The following is a 17,898-nucleotide window of genomic DNA, read 5'->3' as shown; positions in this document are numbered from 1 at the left end:
GCGTCGCCGCGAGTTAGCAGAGCTATTTAGACTGACACATGGCCTCTCTCTTTGATTAAGTTAATGATAAATACGCGGCAATGGGTATGTGAGCTAAATCTTCTCAACCTTCTCACGGACGAGACGGTGATCATCTCTAACTTGATACTATAGCGTCCCCAAGACCATCGCGCGACTCCCTTTCTTCCGTATCTACGACCAGTCTCGTATTCGAACGACTTAGCGAACGAGAGAAGCTTAACGAAAGTTTTACCGATTTGGATAATGAAGATCCGTTACATGATAATGCCTCCGAGGACGAAGCCGGAGGCTTCTTACCTCCACTTCCGGAAAGGAAGGTCGTCGGGGTAGATAAGTCTCTAAAGAGGTTCGTCCTCGTTATGGCTGGCGTATTCCTTGCTGCCTGGCTCGTTGGTCTATTCACTTATTTATCAACCAAATCCTATCAGCACTCCTCTCAGAAAGAGCACGACGCGGCTGCTACCGAGTCCCGAGGGTCTGGGAAGAAAATTACGTTGGACCAGATATTAGACGGGTACTGGCGACCTCAGAGTCATGGGATAAGTTGGATCGCGGGCGCGAATGGAGAAGATGGATTACTGTTGGAAAAAGGTGCGATCGGAAAGGATTTTCTCGTCGTTGAAGATGTCCGGAGCAAGAATGAAGACGACACCGCAGGCGGTGGCAAGATCAAGTCTGCACAGACGCTCATGCAGCAGTCTTGGTTCAAGGCTGGCGATCAACAACTAACGCCAGATCAAGTCTGGCCAAGCCCCGATCTAAAGAAAGTACTTATTGCTACTGAAACCAAGAACGTATGGAGATATTCTTTCACGGCAGTTTACTGGATATTCGATGTCGCGTCTCAAACTGCTGAGCCCTTAAACCCTCAGGATCCCCACCTTCGAGTCCAGCTTGCTCAGTGGAGCCCGAAGAGCGATGCCATTATCTATACGAGTGCGAATAACCTCTATGTGCGACGGCTAGGAAGCAAGGACGTGGTGCAGATCACGAAAGATGGCGGACCGGAATATTTCTACGGCATTCCTGACTGGGTTTATGAAGAAGAGGTCTTCGGCGATAATAGCGCAACCTGGTGGTCCGAGAAAGGGGACTTTGTGGCTTTCTTGAGGACGAACGAGACCTTGGTGCCCGAATACCCGATCCAATTTTTTATTGATAGGCCAAGTGGCGAGGAACCTCCCGCCGGAGAAGAGAACTACCCGGAAGTACAGCAGTTGAAATATCCCAAGGCCGGCTCGCCCAACCCGTTTGTGGACCTCCTCTTCTACGATATGGTCAAAGGCGATGTTTTCTCGGTCGAAATTGAAGGAGGTTTTGCTGCGGATGACTTGTTGATCACCGACATCACGTGGGCCGGAAATAAGGTCATCGTGAAGGAGACGAACCGTGTTAGCGACATTATGCGGGTTGTTCTGATCGATGTCGCCTCCCGGACGGGGAAGACGGTCAGGACGGTTGATGTGGGCAAACTAGACGGCGGCTGGTTAGAAATCTCACATGATACCACATATATCCCTGCTGACCCTTCAAACGGTAGGCCTAAGGATGGCTACATTGACACTGTCATCAAGGATGATAGGGATCACTTGGCATACTTTAGCCCTCTGGACTCCGATGAACCGGTCATGCTAACATCGGGGAACTGGGAGGTTGTTTCAGCACCTTCTGCGGTTGACCTGAAGAATAACCTTGCATATTTTGTCGCTACGAAGGAATCTTCTATTCAGCGACACATATACAGTGTTAAGTTTGACGGATCTCACTTAAAAGAGATGATAGATGTCAGTAAGGAAGGTTATTATGATGTTTCGTTTTCCGCTAAGGCTGGCTACGCCTTAGTCACGTACAAGGGACCAAATATCCCTATGCAAAAGGTCATGAGCACCCCCGGCAATCCAGAGGTATACGAGCACATCATTGAAGAGAACAAGGAGTTGGCGGACAAGGCGAAGAAGCACGAGCTGCCATTGCTAGACTACGGTACAATTACCGTAGATGATGTCGAGCTTAACTACGTCGAGCGCCGGCCACCCCACTTCGACCCGAAGAAGCGTTACCCTGTGCTTTTCCAACAGTACTCTGGTCCGGGTTCACAGTCGGTAGATAAGCGGTTCGTTGTAGATTTCCAGTCATACGTCGCCGCCAACTTGGGTTATATCGTCGTAACCGTCGACGGGCACGGGACGGGATTCATAGGGCGAAAAGCGCGCGTGGTTGTACGAAAGCACCTCGGAGAAATTGAGGCGCATGATCAGATTGCAGCGGCCAAGATCTGGGCTGAAAAATCATACATCGACGAATCGCGGGTCGCAATCTGGGGATGGTCGTACGGTGGCTTCCAGACGCTTAAGACACTTGAGCAAGATGCGGGTGCTACGTTCAAGTATGGCATGGCGGTGGCGCCGGTGACGGACTGGCGCTTCTATGACAGTATCTACACAGAGCGGTACATGCTCACGCCGCAGCAGAACGCGCAGGGCTACGACAAAACTGCCGTTAGCAATGTTACGGCGTTGGCGCAGAATGTGCGCTTCCTTATTATGCACGGCGTCGCTGATGATAACGTGCACATGCAGAACACGCTCACGCTGTTAGATAAACTGGACCTGGCTGGTGTGGAGAATTATGATCTGCACATGTTCCCCGACAGCAACCATGGTATCTACTTCCATAATGCGAATCGCATCGTTTACGATAGTAAGTTAACTTTCCCCTCTCCCGTATCTACGCTATTCGCAGCCGATAGGGTCGTATTCTAACAATCGGCAGAACTGAACAACTGGCTTATCAACGCGTTTAACGGCGAATGGCTCAAGGTCGCTCATGCGAAGCCCATACCCAACAAGGCGAAGAGAGATATAGAGATGGTTAGGAACTCGGGACCGGAAGTCGTCGAGGGCCAACACTTGGAGTTGCAATATCTATCCGGGGTGGATTTATTATAGACTGCATTGTATAGCGGCGTATTGGTGTATACTTGTTTGGATTGTACACTTTTGAATAAACGACATTTCGGGAAATAAATATGATATGAAGCTTCCTGGTGTCGAGTTTCGAGTGGGGAGCTCGGTGATGTTATTTACGATGTTAAGGCTGCATATATTCTGGTATATTAGGTTAAGTACCTAGGTACACATAAGACGTTCATTTTCATTATGTCAAAGCGAACAAAACAGTTTTTCATAATCAATTCGTTGGTATCTTTGTTAAAATATCAATAACATTTGAACGAGCTCAAATTGAAACCATAGGTACCTCCTTACACGGAAGCTTAACCTCCTCCTCTAACTACCTAGATGGCGAGCTGCGTAGGAACCTGTGTATCGGGATCGATCTTCTCGATAATAGCAGCAGTTCCGTAGGCGCAGCACTGGGCGAAGCCCGTCATGTCGCCGGACTCGAAGCGCAGGCAAATGATGGCGTTGCCGCCGCGCGCCTTGGTCTCGGCTACGACGCGGCTGATGGCGTCGTTCCGGGCGGAGTAGAGCTTTCGAGGAGGAACAATCATTAGCTGCCGACATGACAGACAGGATCGGGAATGTGGTGCGGTGTGGTGTGGTATAGTGTGGTGTGGGTTTCAAAGACTTACCATGCTGGTGAACCACCGCAGCTCGCCGCCCGCGATGCTCTTGATCACCATGCCCATGCTCGCGGCCCAGTTCCGCGAGCGCACGGTCAGCCCGTAGACGGCGCCGAGGACGCGGACGACGCGGTACCCCGGCACGTCGAACATGGTCGTCGTGATGACGCCCTCAGTCTCGGTGAAGCAGTGCAGGTCCGAGAGCTGGGGCGGGATGTCCGCCGGCGGGGTGGAGTGGGACGTGCTAGCGGGGGATTTCGGTCCCATGGTTGTTGGTACGAAGTATGTAGGTGAGAAGAGGTACCTAATATATATATCACTTGCCTGACGATGCGTGGTTTTGACCGAAAGACTTTGGCATACTCGTAATTTGAGATCGGTGAATAGGACAACTACCACTGGGCGTTGGTTTTCCCAAAAGTCCAACAATGAATTAATCAAAATCCCGCGATTCCTTTTCCTTTATATCTCAAGTTCGTTGTCCCAGCCTTGTCACCTTGTCACAGGTAGGTATATATCGGATGCTGCTATGCGCAAAAAGCCTCAGATAATACCAGTCTGTAATTGGCCAATCCGCGCTGATAGCATCCATCGTATTCATCGTATTTTGCATTGCGGATCCGACTATATTTCGATCGCCCCTATTAGTCTGTCCATTTGCATGGTAGTGCCTCTTGGTGCGTCTTTTTCCGAATCGTCCTGGGGCCGATTCTGATCATCCCGCAGCCAAGATGTTAGAGTTGTGGCTCAGGCCGCTAGGCTTCCGTAGCTGATGGGACATGAGTCAGGTGACAGAAATTGTATTCATTAATAGATACCTAGGTATACTTGGTACTATTTGTTGTTTGAATGATTCTTTGGAAGTTAGCAAAACGGGTATTATGCCAAGACGACGCTGCCAGCCAATTCCCTGACATTTCACATGCTTGATTGTTGTTAACGTATTTCAAGGCTTTGCTTAATAGGTTATCTGATTTACGTTCCGCAGTAGCTTATTCGATATCAAATCTATATTTCCACTCTCAGCTTATTAGAATCGACTCTCCGCTCATGTGACTTGTTCAATAGTTGATGCTTGCAGATTGGAACGGGCCTAGCACGTTCAGCTTCGGCCCTTAACAAAACAGTACTGCAACAAGGAGACTACGTGCAGATACTTGCAGCATGTATGCAGAGGTAGGTATACGTACCAACGCAGGTATACATGTTACCAACCTAGAGATACCGACTCAACCAGCCTCTTGTAGGTAATGTAATATTGCTCCGTGGTGGACAGCATTCCTGTGATGTCGATGCTATACGCCCTTTTCATTCTTGCTCACCAATTTATCTCGTCACTATGAGCGTTCAAGTCAAACTAGTTCTCCTTACGAAGGCCGCTGAGGCCCCTATTTATACTACATCAAATGGCAGTCCGGCTGTGAGGCCAGATGGCTCTCAAAGAGATGGAAAGAATCTCCTGCTGAATGGCTTTCACCTAATTGATCTACTATCGCACTTTAACCGTGAGAAGATCCCGGAACGTGTAGTTCATGCAAGAGGAGCGGGCGCGTAAGGTGAATTTGAGGTATGGTGACGGCCTTTTACATTCCCCTTTTCCTCGGAAGAGCTAATGCCTGACGGTTAGGTTACCCATGACATTTCCGACACCTACAACATTGATATACTACTAGGTTTTGGGAAGAAGACCCCTTGTATCACTCGGTTCTCTACGACGGGTCTCGAACGTGGATCTGCCGAATTGGTTCGAGACCCCAAAGGCATGGCAGCCAAGTTCTTCACAGAGCAAGGAAACTGGGACTGGGTGTGTCTCAACATTCCCATGTTCTTCATCCGCGACCCGGCCAAGTTTCCCGGCATGATGCACGCTCAGCGCCGGGACCCGCGGACCAATCTCGCGAACCCCGATCTGTGGTGGGACTAGGTGTGCAATAATCACGAGTCATTACACATGGTCCTCTAGCTCTATAGCGAGTTTGGAACCATGTTCAACTATCGTAGCATGAGCGGATATGTTGGCCATGCTTACAAATGGGTTATGCCGGACGGCAGTCGGAAATACGTTCACTTCTTCCTATCTTCTGACCGCGGGCCAAACTTTACTGAGGGCGGCAAGATCCAGAACGTATCTCCAACGGACCCAGACTCCGCGACAAGAGATTTTTTCGAGGCAATTGAACAAGGGGACTATCCAACCTGGACAGCAAATGTCCAAGTGGTTGACTCCAAAGACGTGCACAAACTTGGTTTTGATATTCTCGACCTTACCAAGCATTGGAACCTGGGTAACTATCCTCCGGATTAACGTGACGCGGCATGGGATCGTAGCGATGGTCGGAATGGTCATCAATTCGATGTTGGCAACTGGTGCATTCCTACCCGATACCACTGTCCCAAAGCAGACGTCATTAGTCCCTTGACACTGAGCCTGGGTGATTTCCCACACTAATCGCACGTAAGCATTTGGAGTAAACTGCCTGGGAGATTGATTGGATGTGTCAACCGCGCTGTTCATGATGGCTATAGGAGATGGCTTATCTGATTTTTCAAGCACGGTAGGAAATGCTGGAGTCTGAAAGCCTTCCATTAAAGCACCCCAATAATGCGTAGCACCGGAAGCTGGTTGTAGGTAGCGGATAAACGGGGTGATAGGGCGTGGCGAAAGGGTTTCCTCCGTGGTATGCGGCGTCGACTTCCTTGAAGATCAGGGGTAAAGTCCACCCATCGTAGATGTCATGGTGGATATTCAAAAACAGATAACTCGGATCTTGATTATCTTGTGCGCTACGAAGGCGTAACTGTACCAGCGGCTTTCCGGCGCCCACTGTGAAATCTTGAGCTTCTGTGTTATTTAATACAGTCCATTCGATACCCTCAAGGGTCATCGCCTGTAGCAGGCCATGAGAGGGGGACAAGACTACCCTGGTGCGTAGAATTGGATGAACAGCTGCTACCGCGGTCCATACGGCCTTCAAACGTGCAAAGTTTATTTCTCGTGGAAAAGGAAGAATGATTTTGGAGGGGTCGCATTTTCTTCCTCTCTTCCAGGTTAGATGACACACGCTAGGTCGAACAGTCGAGTGTGCTCAACTACATCTTGTACAGTAAGCATATACTTGTCCCTGCGAGTCATCGCCACTAACTCCATTGCTATAAGAGAATATCCACCTCGGTGAAAGAAGTGATCATCAGCTCCTACCTGGTCCAGCTCAAGGTGAAGTGCTCCGGAAAAATACTGGTGCAGGAGCTTCTCCGTATCTATGAAGGGTATGCGTCTAGCCGTCGTGGTTTGTTGGTATTGCTCTAGTTCCTCCTTGGACAACGTAGTTGCATATTCGCGTAAAAGTTTACGGTTTATCTTATACGTGCTAGTCAATAGTAGGCTTGCCAACGGGAGGAAGACCAAAGGAACCATGTAGGATAGTAGCAAGTGCTGAAGCTGTGACTGTACCACGGAAATCCGAGAACGGAATGAATCGCTTGGCTCGCCAACGAGTCTTGTTGAAAGGTCACCACACTTCGCCATGTCATCGTTCCTGGCGTGTATGAAAGCTACAAGTACAGGAGGCCTTGAAGAATCGGGAAAGGTCACAATCTCTGCGACTACGTCCCTTGCGCTGGGAAGCGCCAACAGGATATGATGCTCTACGTCACTAAGTTCAATGCGCTGACCTCGAAGCTTGACTTGTGTATCCGTGCGCCCGATAAATCGGATTGATCCATCAGTTGTGTATTATGCGAGATCGCCACTCTTGTACATTGGAATACAATATTCGGGGTCTCGAAGCTGGCGCAACCATATAGGAGGCTGTGTGAATTTAGCCGCTGTGTTCTCCAGACTATCAATGTAGCCACGTCCAACGATTGATCCTTCAATCACTAACTCTCCAATGGCCCCTATAAGTAGAAGTATCTCATGATTATCTAGATCTACGATCCAACGAACGCTGCCTGTTTCATATTCTAGAGTCTGAAGAGTAGATCCTTCTACAGTTACCAGCTGGATTGACATAATCGATCATTCGGACGCGCCGTACAAATTGAAAACCCAAACATGATCAACCCGCTTGGAAACAACAGCTACCTCGAGCTTCTCCCCACCGAGAACTAATGTCCTCAAAGTCGAGGGATTCTCGGGCTCTAAGATTCGCGCAACGGTTGGCGTGAAGCCACAGTGGGTAGCTCGGAATCGTTGAATTGCCGTTGTGACATCGCTCTAGCGGTCATCATCCGAGGGGACACAAATACATCCACCATTGATCAAAGCCATGAGCGTGTCAAAGATGGTAACGTCAAATGCATAGGAAGCGAATTGGAAAAATCGCGAATCCTTATCAAACTCGACGGCTTGACTATACGGACGGATCGCAGCACCGGATGATGAATGGTTGCTAACTACTCCTTTAGGGGTGCCAGTTGAGCCGGAAGTGAAGACAGCATAGAGGGCATCTCCCGGGGCCGCTGGTAGAGAAGTCCATGGGCCCTTGCTAACTACCTAGGCATCCTGACTTCTCGTCTTTTATCTCGACGACGGTGGCCGCTAGACGCGCTGCCAACTCAGCATGCCTTGACGAAGAGACAATCAATCTTGAAGATATCTTCCGGCAGATTTCAAAGAGCCGAACCTCTGGGTGGGATGGGTCTAATAAGACAAACATGCCGCCAGCCTTAATCACCCCAAGCATAGCGACGGCCGTCCATCGCGACTTCTCAGAGCAAAGAGGCACAAACACATCCCGATCAACGCCTAGCACTATTAGGTGCTGAGCGAGTGCTGACTAGAGGTCTTCTAGCTCTGAATAATCGAGCTGGCCATCCCATGCACATACTGCAAGTGCTTGTGGCCGCAACACTGCTCATGAATGAGACTGTCCACGCCATGGTGGCTTCGGACAGGCGGATCTTTGTTCCACATACATATCCTTGCCTTATCAGAATCACTTAGGGGAGGCATTGATTCCTCTACCACAGCATCGTGCATCTTAATAGATATGGTTTGTTCGAGTATGGCCCCAATAGTTGTTGATTCGATTAATGTTTGATAGTCAATGTTGCTTTTGCATCTACTATCTACTTCGCAAAGGCAGCCACTCCTAAATACATCTTAAGCTTGATTAAGAATATCTAGACCGCTCATCGTAGTTTCACCTTCACCGCCGAAGTCGAGGGATAAGCATTAACTGGCATACTCTTAGCTTCGTTAGGGTAGGGTAGACACATATGCTCCGGATAATACCACGTCAGTTACTGTTAAGACTCACTCGGCAGTAATAGGAGTTGCCGGACATATGCCCATGAACCAGGGCTGTCATCCGGTACAGTTGCAAGACCACACTGGTAAGGTTAAGCTCCGATCCACTTAAGGTAATCAAATACTGACACAAAATGAAGTTAATCTATTGAATTCAATGTCCACATCCAATGTATCACAGGTACTTTCAAAGTATACATGTCAACGTATGGGGTGAGTACAGGATTTAGGAATATATTTCCAAACGTACTAATCACCTGTCTAAGGCATGCATGCGCCTACGTTAATATTTGCTCCATATATCGGACGCAAGTCCTCACTCAGAAGCCATACGATGGTTCTGGCCACATCATCTGGCTCAATTACCGAGAACCCCTTTTCCCGATATGACACCTTGATGTCGTCAACGCTGCTCGATGTAGGCCGAAACTGCGGCAGTAGTGGGGTGTTTGTGATTCCTGTGCGGTTCCGTTAGCTTGCGATGAAGATCTTCTTCCGGTACCTAGCAACGATATACTTGCCTGGAGATACGCTATTTACGCGGATTCTGAGCGGAAAGGTGTCCGCAGCCACGCAGTTTGTGAAGTATACGCTGGCACCCTTAGAGGTTCCATACCCAAAGACGTCAGGGATGTGGTAGAATGCTGCAATGCTTGCTACATTCACGATGCTTCGGTCGCATACGGGAAGATCCTTCATCGCTCGGCCTTCAGCTTGCGTAGAATGGAACACTCCATCCAAGTTCACCCGCATAATTGTGCAGCGAGTAGTCCTCTTCGCCAAGGCACACAATCTGCGGCTAGTGATCAAGAATACCGGACATGACGGCTGTGGGCGTTCAGCCGCCCCGGATTCTCTTCAAATTCACACTCACCGCCTTAAGGGAATCCAATATCATCACGATTTCGTAGCACGTGGTGCAAACGCATCCTCAGGCCCTGCTGTTACAGTTGGCGCTGGTGTCATGCTATGGGAGCTCTACGAAAAGGGCTCCCAAGATGGATATCTCATAGTTGGTGGAGAATGTCCTACAGTAGGTGCCGTCGGTGGTTTCCTCCAAGGGGGTGGCGTTTCCAGCTCTCGAAGTCATGTGAGGGGGCTCGCTGTCGATAATGTGCTGGAGTTCCAAATCGTGTTAGCCAATGTACAGTATCCTTTCCCGTTATTCTCATAAATCTTCAATAAACTCGAGTTGGCTCTAATGTATGTTCTACTATTATGACAGGGAACTCTTGTAGCTGCGAATGACTACCAGAATCAAGATCTGTTTTGGGCTTTGCGGGGAGGGGGAGGTGGCACATTCGGCGTTGTCACCCAGGCGACACTCCGAGCATACCCTGATGATCCCGTCATAGTATCAACAGTATCCATTTCTGCTCCACGCGCGGACAATGGCTTCTGGGGAAAAGGCGTCATTAGCCTTTTCTCGATGCTTCAAGCCCTCAATATCGACAATATTACCGGGCAGTTCGTCCTTACAATCACCCCTGATTTTACATACAAGGCAGACCTTATCATATATTTTTTTAACAACACGGACTTACCCATCGTGGAGGAGAAGGTCATGAAATACCTAACTATGTATAAGGCGGGTGAAATATCCTATGGACTATCGTCCAAAGCCCTATCTAAAACGAGTCTCAGCTATCGAAGGACTCCTGATATCTACCGCGAAAATTACGGAATCATCCAGTCATCTGTACTGATATCCAATAAGCTATTTAACTCGATCGAAGGACCTGTGAGGATGGCTGAAGTGTTTCGAAGCTCCCTTTGGGTCCAAATGACCTCCTTTTAACCAGCAATCTGGGTGGTAAGGTAAATGTTGAAGATGGCTCCACATCTATGCATCCTGCCTGGCGCTCTTCAGCGCAGCTTGTAAACTACATCAAAAGCGTTGGCCCGACGGTTCAGCAGAAGTTTATGGGCCTAGAGGAACTGAGTAGTGTACATATGCCTATTCTGTACTCCCTAGAGCCTGGATTCAGGGTTTCTTATTTCAATCTAGGGGATCCTGGTGAAGTGGATTTTCAGAACGTTTACTGGGGTGATAATTACAAGCGTCTAGCGCTCCTAAAGCGCGATGTGGACAGAGATGGATTATTTTTTGTTAAGAATGGGGTTGGTAGTGACTTGTGGGATGATGAAGGCTTGTGTAAAAGGAGTACAAGACGGTGGATATCGCGAGGATGACAGGGAATAATACGTCCACCTTAAGACATAGTACCGATCGATCTAAATCATGACACGGTTTGAACCAATCTTGATTATTTTGCTTTTTCAATAGGAAGAGATGGAATACCTAGAACATATGGAACTACCACGGTGGTATTCACAATGATTACGTATATTTCACTGGTGATGAAATTTCCAATACAAGGAGTAAGACCGTACTACAGTGAAAAGTGGAACTTCGAATATAAAAAGAGCGAAAACACCTTTCATTGCAACAAATTCTTTGGGATGTAGAAGCCAGGTAGCCTAAGCCAACATTGTCAGCGATATCGAATATTGAAGATGTCCATGGAGAGATCTCTCAACGCATCACACCAAAAGGTGTACAAAATTCTGAGCGATGCTTTTGACTTCGCCAACGACGATCAGAGGCTTTGGTGGCATAGCACAGCGCCTATGTTCGCTGAGATGCTACAGGTCGCGAATTACGACGTACATGCTCAATATCGACACCTGACTATCTACAAGAAGCATGTAATACCATTCCTAGGTGTCTATCCCCCAAATGACCGGGACCGCTGGCTAAGCATTCTCACTCGCTATGGTACACCATTTGAACTAAGCCTCAACTGTTCGGACTCGATTGTCCGGTATACCTTCGAACCTATCAACTCTGAAACAGGCACAGAGGCCGATCCTTTCAATTCTAGCGCCATCATGCAGAGTCTCCACCAGCTAAAGACCGTCCATCCGGAGATTGACCTCGAGTACTTTGACCACTTCAAGCGGGAGTTAACTCTCAATGTGCAGGAATCCACTTCCCTACATGGTAATCCCTTGACGGGAGTTGATATCTGGACCCAAAACAAGTTAGCTCTGGACTTGAAGGGTGACAAATTTTCCGTCAAGACATACATTTACCCGACACTAAAAGGGATCGTAACGGGGAAACCCGTACAGGAATTGATTTTTAGCTCTGTTCGGAAGCTAGCCGAGAAGCATACGAATCTCGCCCCATCCCTGGCAATGCTGGAAGAATATGTCGAAGCCCGCGGTCCGCATAGTTCAGACGGCGCACGCCTTCTATCTTGTGATCTGGTTGGTTCTGCCAAGTCGCGCATCAAGATCTACCTTCTGGAACAGGTTGTATCTCTGCCTGCAATAAAGGACCTCTGGACACTGGGCGGACGGCGAAATGACCCGGTCACTCTCGCCGGGTTCGACATGATCGAAGAATTGTGGGATCTACTTCAGATCCCTGAAGGTGTACGGTCATATCCCCAAGGATACCTCCCAATAGGAGCGAGCCCCGACGAATTGTTACCGGGCATGGCAAACTATACCCTTTTGCCCAACAAACGCATACCGGAGCCTCAGGTGTACTTTTGCGTATTTGGAATGAACGACATGGCCGTGGCAGACGCGCTAACGACGTTCTTCGCACGCCGGGGGTGGAATGATATGGCTGGGAAGTACAAGGACAGCCTCAAAGCATACTAGTACGTCATCTTCTCTCAAGACAACCTCATCATACTCTCTGTACTAATCGGCTTTTGAATCGATAGCCCAGAGGAAGATCACGCCTCGATGAACTATCTTCATGCGTACATCTCGTTTTCCTACCGCAAGAACAGGCCGTACCTCGGCGTATACCTCCAGAGCTTTGAGACCGGTAGTTGGTCCACCGGTGAGTTTTCCTTTTTTCTGAAGCCGATTCAGGGCGGTCATACTCTTTCGGGTGCTAATGCATACTTTTTTTCAGCTCGTCGTCGTTATGGACTATCCGAAGCTGTCTCTTTTCCCCTATTTGAGTCGAGCGACTAGCTTCGTATGGAGGCTATTCACCTATCTCGTACATGACATGATGATCGTTAAATGATAGTTGCAGATCGATGTTTCGAGGGGAAACGCCATTCGGCATTTTTTACAAGTTATCTGACGTAGTAAAATACTTAAATTTTATTAAACAATGAAACATCCTGTTTGCTTATAGCTGAGTGTCTGTATTTGGCATCACTGTCACGTAACACTAACACCAATGGAGGTACCTTACCTTTCCCCACAACCTCCCCCCTTTTTTGTCTTTTCGGGGCCGTGAGCCCCACTCTTTAAACTATTGTTTCCCGGCCTGCCGTCTTACCGATCTCACGGTTATGTGGACCCTTGGCAACGCCGGATCCCGGACCCACCTTTGTATGAATTTATTGCTGTTGTTGTAGGTAGATGTAAAGGTTACTGTACAAGGTGCACCTATTAGGAGAAGTACATATACATTATGTCATGTGACAGTGTCCCTAGCGGGTTGGTCACCATCGCATGGTTTATTCCGGGTTGGGCTCGTTAAACCAGATTGATCTCTGCCCGGCCGATGTCCGATAGCCACATAGCCACATAATTCTATCCATCCCCTTCTGTGACTTCTATTTTATCACCATGGCCCGCATTGGGCCCCAGGGAATCTAGGATTACCGTGTAGTCATTCCAAACCCCAAGTTGTACCGAACGCAATTATCAAATTCAGATTGTTAGTCTAATACATCAAGTGCTCTCCTCTAACTTGAGCTCGTAAAAGGCGACGTCGCATCCGTCACCTTCCCAAGCCCCCGTGGTTCTCAAGCCTGCTGCTGAGATGAGATCTTCCATTTCCTTGGCGTCATACTTGTAACTACAACCAAACCGAATTTTTTCTTCCCGTTTAACAACCACCCCATCCAGAGGAGGTCCCAGTTTGATGTCTGAATAACGTGGAATCAACGACGCTTCATGTCGACTTAAGACGTAGTTCCACTCGCTGTGAAAGTACCAATCATTGGGATCGAACGGTGTCCTTTCATCCTTTTGCTCCCCTAGGAGTTGGTTACCATAGTTCAACGCTTCTAGCGCGAAAGGCACTACACCGTCGCTAGTGTAAGCTCGTAGGACTTTCGTGGGAAGCTTGCAACGATCGACGGTAATGAGAATGGAGGAAAGTTGTGAAGCTCTTCCGATTAGTGCATTCTCTGCGATTTGACTTAAAAAAGCTGCAGCATTGGGTCTGGAGTAGTTACCGATCGTTAGACCGAACAGAAGCATATGATGCGGCTGGTCGCAGATTATTGGGGTCTACTTAAGCCACTGTAACCCATCGTCAAATGTTCCACAGAGCGCGGAAAAGCGGACGTGGTGAAATTCCTCGGTCGGAATAGCTTGCAGAGTTGATGTAAGCTCGGTAGCACTAAGGTCGAGGGCGTAGTAGTTAATGGTCTTCTTTTGAGCTTCTAAGGCGCGTAGGAGATGGATCACTTTATCAAGACTCCTAATTTTAGATAATACAAGGAATGAATCAGCAGCCAATCGGCGACCTTACGATCGGATGAATCCGACGATCCCATTTTGAGAGAAAAACTCACGCGCTTCCCATGTCCACCACCACACTGTGGTCAGCAATCGTTGATGCCATCTCCTGTGCCTTTTGCTTCAAGATTTGAACCTCTTCAGATCTGGGGTAGAAGTCTGGTTGGTGGGAATGATTATTCCAATGCCGCAGTCCCTCCGTGCTGTAAAATAGCAGGGCCGGGAGTGTCTTTGGCTCTTTAGTAAGGCCATCAATCACTTGGTCGTGAATGGAACGCTCGAACCTGGAATGGCGAATGTCAATGATAGTGGGCAGAGCCCTTGGAGCTGCTTTACCCGCTGTCATTATGTTGATACGTGATCGTTTGACTTGGTCGGCTTGGTTACTTGCTTGACACTCTAGGTAGGAGCAGGGCGGGCTTCCTTGAAGTATTTCAATGTCATGTACACTTCCTGCATCTACCTACATATACCCGGTCGGCGATTGAGTGTACTAGTGTGGACCATACCTTGCACATCTCAGGACAAAACCAATAGTGGAAAGCAAATGATATAATGATTGGGCTACCTGTAAGATATGTCTAGCTAATTGGTAGAACAAAACGAATGAATACCTAAGATGTAGTATGTCTCAATAACAACCCGAGAACCATAAGTACCTGTACCTAACCTAGTCAAATATTATAATTCAGCTTTGCTGTTGGATTTTAATTTCCCAGCACGGTCATCAACGGGCTTATAAAGCCCCACTCTAATGTTCATCTAAAAGTTGGCAGAGTGATTCTGGAGGCTGTGAGAGTCGGGGTAGACCTTCCGAGTTGAGATATGGTTCTAATCGCCAAACTCAAGAAGGACAACCCATTTGTGTTTGAATGGCTGACCTATCAGATGATTTGGTCTGTTTTAAGAGTCTACAGTAGATGACGAAATAAACGTCCCAGTTTTGGTAGTAGCAGTGTTTCGAAGAACAGCTGCCACCCACGGAGACTGCTCACTTCCGATCAGGTGCACAATCTCCGTCTCGTAAGGCTTAGTGTTATCGGTGATCTTATGAAGAGAAGGGCCGGACTTGGAGGAGGCCAAGGATTTCACCGCCTCGTGGCCATTAAGTGGCAGGAGATGTCAGCGGCCTCGTTGACGATGTGGAAGTTGAGGTTTTCAGCGAGGTGGTTATCCAGACTTCCAGGCTAGACGGAGCCACTTTTGACCTTAGCGTCGTGGACGAGGTCAAGCTGGGAAAGCATTTGCGTTTCCAGGATTTGGCGAACGACGTTCAGCCGGGGAGCCATGATGACGGTGGTTAGATGGACGAGATTATCTTGAGAGGGATGTCTGAGATATGCTGACCTGCCTTGTTGGACGAAGCGAGACGGGGAAAAAGCAAAATGAGTCAAGAAAAAGGAACAATTAAATATTAGAAAAGCAAAACTCCTGAAAACGAGTTACAAGTACCTACCTGGTAGATATCGTGATAACCATCATACCGAGTGCAAGTGTTAATGAGCTTATCCGTACTTAGCATTCCAATAACCAAACCCCCTTTATTACAGTATTCTATCGCCTTGAACATTCTGATGCTCGCTGAACAAACACACATGATGTTTTGTTATCACACATCACTACTCAGCGATACTTACGCTAGGACGATTGCGAAGACATCCTCCCACGTCTTGACCGAAATCCTCGATCATCCTCAGCTACGTCTGAACGCGATTGATGTTCTAGACGAGGAAGACAGGTATAAGATGTACGAACGCAACCGCGCAATGGTTCCTTCAGATGACAACTTCGTACACTATATTGACCACCACCGCTCCCTTGAATCCTCTAATTCGCCGGCGGTTCAGGCATGGGACGGCGAATTTTCGTATAAGCAGCTGGACGAGCTTTCGTCGTTGTTAGCAGATGAACTCATTGAGCAGGTGTCGGCGTAAACGCAGCCGTCCCTATTCTGCTGGAGAAGACTCGTTGGACTCCAGTCGCGATGATTGCTATCTTGAAATCGGGCGCTTCTTTTGTCCTTACTGGTGCGGCGCATCCGGTGCAACGGCTTTAGACGATATATAGCGCCGTCAATCCCGCTGCCATCATAGCGTCACCTCAGACATTGTCCAAAGCGTTAGCCCTCTCGCCCCGGGTAATCCAGGTTACTGACCGGCATTTTGAACAAGAAAAAGCTGAGCAAAAGCACTCTTGGCAAAGTGTGAAGATAGAAGGAAGGAATATTGCTTACACAATGTTCACCTCCGGGATGACGGGAAAGCCGAAGGGGGCTATCATCGAGCATTTGTGCATCGCAACATTGCGGTGCATGCAGCCTCGCATGTTCATGAACTCCAACTCTTGCGTGTTGCAATTCTCCTCGCACGACTGGGATGTCGCCGTGATTGAAACCCTACTCACCTTAAGGGTAGGAGGATGTATCTGCATTCCTTCAGACGAGGAACGCATTAGCAACCTTGCGCAAGCAACAAATCAAATGACGGTGAACTGCGCGGTTTTGACGCCAACCGTCGCCCAGCTGGTACGTCCAGAGGATTTCACCCACTTAGAAACACTGGTAGTTGGTGGTGAGGCTCTCTCCCTCGCGGACCTGGCTACCTGGCACGATAGAGTGCGCTTCATCCAAAGCTATGGTCCGGCTGAATGCAGCATAGCCAGCGCTGTGTCCGAGCCACTGACACTATCAAGTAACCCAAGGACCATCGGACAGCCTTGTGGGTGCGTGGCATGGACAGTGCATCGTGACAACCATCATCTCCTGGGAACAATCCAGAAGCAACTGCTGCGGTCTTTGTTGAGCCTTCGTCCTGGCTGTCGGATTTCCGACAAGGGGATATACCCACGAGGTTGTATAAAACTGGAGATCTAGTTTGACGCACGCAAGACGGCACCCTTACTTTTGTCGGGCGCAAGGACAACTAAGTCAAAATACTGGAGTAGCGGGTTGAAATAGGGGAAGTGGAGCTTTTAACGTCGCGAGCTTCCCCTAGGAGCCACGTAGTCGCTGAGGTTATTAAAAGCGCAGAATCGACGCTCGCGGCAGCCGGATCGAAACCAGATTACTAACATTATCCCAACAACTTACCACCAGCGAGGACTTATCGCGTCGTATCATGCTACCTTTCTCACATTCCACTTTTCTCGACCGCTTAGCCCTGCTGCACTCCGGGCCGCATTTATGGGTGTAGTGCAAAAACACGACATCTTTCGAACTGCCTTCGTTCCATTTTGGGGGGCATTTGTACAGATGTCCCTGAGCGAATTCGACGTCCCAGCGCATGAGATCACCACTGATGAAGATGATCGTTCTCTAATCACGGAGTCCGTCTGTCGAGAAGCAAATAAATCCCCGGCCTCGTTCGGAACTTCGTGCACTCAGCTCTACCTGATAGTGGGGCGAGCAAGCGGCCGTCTCTCGGCAGTGCTAAAACTCCTGCGTGTGCAATACGACGGCGTGACGGTGGCGCGTCTTATTGAAGACCTTCGCTCCGCCTTTGACGAAGGGTCATCGCCTGCACTATACTCTCTAGAC

General features: G+C 48.7%; 11 protein-coding genes across 11 annotated transcripts; 6 read left to right on the top strand and 5 right to left on the bottom strand.

Annotated features, from left to right (window-relative positions):
- Positions 1 to 80: 80 nt before the first annotated feature.
- F4812DRAFT_465577 (dipeptidyl peptidase IV N-terminal region-domain-containing protein) lies at positions 81 to 3,139 on the top strand (the record flags this gene model as incomplete). Its single annotated transcript, XM_047938454.1, has 3 exons — positions 81 to 84; positions 154 to 2,721; positions 2,794 to 3,139. The coding sequence occupies 3 exons, from the start codon at positions 81 to 83 to the stop codon at positions 2,967 to 2,969; spliced, it is 2,748 nt and encodes a 915-aa protein (XP_047789245.1). The 3' UTR covers positions 2,970 to 3,139.
- On the bottom strand, positions 3,050 to 4,002 carry F4812DRAFT_70787 (DUF74-domain-containing protein). Its single transcript, XM_047939340.1, has 2 exons — positions 3,614 to 4,002; positions 3,050 to 3,511 (listed from the first exon to the last, which is right to left on the bottom strand). The coding sequence occupies exons 1-2, from the start codon at positions 3,869 to 3,871 to the stop codon at positions 3,317 to 3,319; spliced, it is 453 nt and encodes a 150-aa protein (XP_047789244.1). The 5' UTR covers positions 3,872 to 4,002; the 3' UTR covers positions 3,050 to 3,316.
- A 941-nt stretch (positions 4,003 to 4,943) lies between these two features.
- On the top strand, positions 4,944 to 5,909 carry F4812DRAFT_460485 (catalase-like domain-containing protein; the record flags this gene model as incomplete). The annotated part of the gene is made up of 3 exons (XM_047937699.1): positions 4,944 to 5,129; positions 5,232 to 5,518; positions 5,576 to 5,909. 3 exons carry the CDS (start codon positions 4,944 to 4,946, stop codon positions 5,907 to 5,909), a joined length of 807 nt encoding a protein of 268 aa, XP_047789243.1.
- On the bottom strand, positions 5,453 to 7,677 carry F4812DRAFT_465573 (uncharacterized protein). The gene is made up of 3 exons (XM_047938453.1): positions 7,373 to 7,677; positions 6,804 to 7,288; positions 5,453 to 6,573 (listed from the first exon to the last, which is right to left on the bottom strand). Exons 1-3 carry the CDS (start codon positions 7,614 to 7,616, stop codon positions 6,151 to 6,153), a joined length of 1,152 nt encoding a protein of 383 aa, XP_047789242.1. The 5' UTR covers positions 7,617 to 7,677; the 3' UTR covers positions 5,453 to 6,150.
- A 78-nt stretch (positions 7,678 to 7,755) lies between these two features.
- F4812DRAFT_465569 (uncharacterized protein) lies at positions 7,756 to 8,485 on the bottom strand (the record flags this gene model as incomplete). The annotated part of the gene is made up of 3 exons (XM_047938452.1): positions 7,756 to 8,091; positions 8,261 to 8,351; positions 8,434 to 8,485. The coding sequence occupies 3 exons, from the start codon at positions 8,483 to 8,485 to the stop codon at positions 7,821 to 7,823; spliced, it is 414 nt and encodes a 137-aa protein (XP_047789241.1). The 3' UTR covers positions 7,756 to 7,820.
- Positions 8,486 to 9,504: 1,019 nt separating this feature from the next.
- F4812DRAFT_465567 (uncharacterized protein) lies at positions 9,505 to 11,075 on the top strand (the record flags this gene model as incomplete). Its single annotated transcript, XM_047938451.1, has 3 exons — positions 9,505 to 9,999; positions 10,081 to 10,554; positions 10,623 to 11,075. 3 exons carry the CDS (start codon positions 9,505 to 9,507, stop codon positions 11,046 to 11,048), a joined length of 1,395 nt encoding a protein of 464 aa, XP_047789240.1. The 3' UTR covers positions 11,049 to 11,075.
- A 297-nt stretch (positions 11,076 to 11,372) lies between these two features.
- F4812DRAFT_465566 (4-dimethylallyl tryptophan synthase) lies at positions 11,373 to 12,854 on the top strand (the record flags this gene model as incomplete). The annotated part of the gene is made up of 2 exons (XM_047938450.1): positions 11,373 to 12,529; positions 12,596 to 12,854. The coding sequence occupies 2 exons, from the start codon at positions 11,373 to 11,375 to the stop codon at positions 12,852 to 12,854; spliced, it is 1,416 nt and encodes a 471-aa protein (XP_047789239.1).
- A 714-nt stretch (positions 12,855 to 13,568) lies between these two features.
- Positions 13,569 to 14,709, bottom strand: F4812DRAFT_451784 (uncharacterized protein; the record flags this gene model as incomplete). Its single annotated transcript, XM_047936262.1, has 3 exons — positions 13,569 to 14,132; positions 14,190 to 14,325; positions 14,420 to 14,709. 3 exons carry the CDS (start codon positions 14,707 to 14,709, stop codon positions 13,569 to 13,571), a joined length of 990 nt encoding a protein of 329 aa, XP_047789238.1.
- A 557-nt stretch (positions 14,710 to 15,266) lies between these two features.
- Positions 15,267 to 15,652, bottom strand: F4812DRAFT_460479 (uncharacterized protein; the record flags this gene model as incomplete). The annotated part of the gene is made up of 2 exons (XM_047937698.1): positions 15,267 to 15,458; positions 15,572 to 15,652. 2 exons carry the CDS (start codon positions 15,650 to 15,652, stop codon positions 15,267 to 15,269), a joined length of 273 nt encoding a protein of 90 aa, XP_047789237.1.
- Positions 15,653 to 15,708: 56 nt separating this feature from the next.
- F4812DRAFT_70752 (uncharacterized protein) lies at positions 15,709 to 16,381 on the top strand. The gene has a single exon (XM_047939339.1). The coding sequence runs from the start codon at positions 15,863 to 15,865 to the stop codon at positions 16,295 to 16,297; it is 435 nt and encodes a 144-aa protein (XP_047789236.1). The 5' UTR covers positions 15,709 to 15,862; the 3' UTR covers positions 16,298 to 16,381.
- Positions 16,382 to 16,526: 145 nt separating this feature from the next.
- Positions 16,527 to 17,364, top strand: F4812DRAFT_433240 (uncharacterized protein). Its single transcript, XM_047934613.1, has one exon. It carries the CDS (start codon positions 16,600 to 16,602, stop codon positions 17,233 to 17,235), a length of 636 nt encoding a protein of 211 aa, XP_047789235.1. The 5' UTR covers positions 16,527 to 16,599; the 3' UTR covers positions 17,236 to 17,364.
- Positions 17,365 to 17,898: the final 534 nt, after the last annotated feature.

Source organism: Daldinia caldariorum (assembly GCF_022478825.1).
Source record: "Daldinia caldariorum strain CBS 122874 unplaced genomic scaffold F4812scaffold_11, whole genome shotgun sequence".
Lineage (NCBI taxonomy): Eukaryota > Fungi > Ascomycota > Sordariomycetes > Xylariales > Hypoxylaceae > Daldinia > Daldinia caldariorum.
This window is presented reverse-complemented; position numbering and strand designations above follow the sequence as displayed.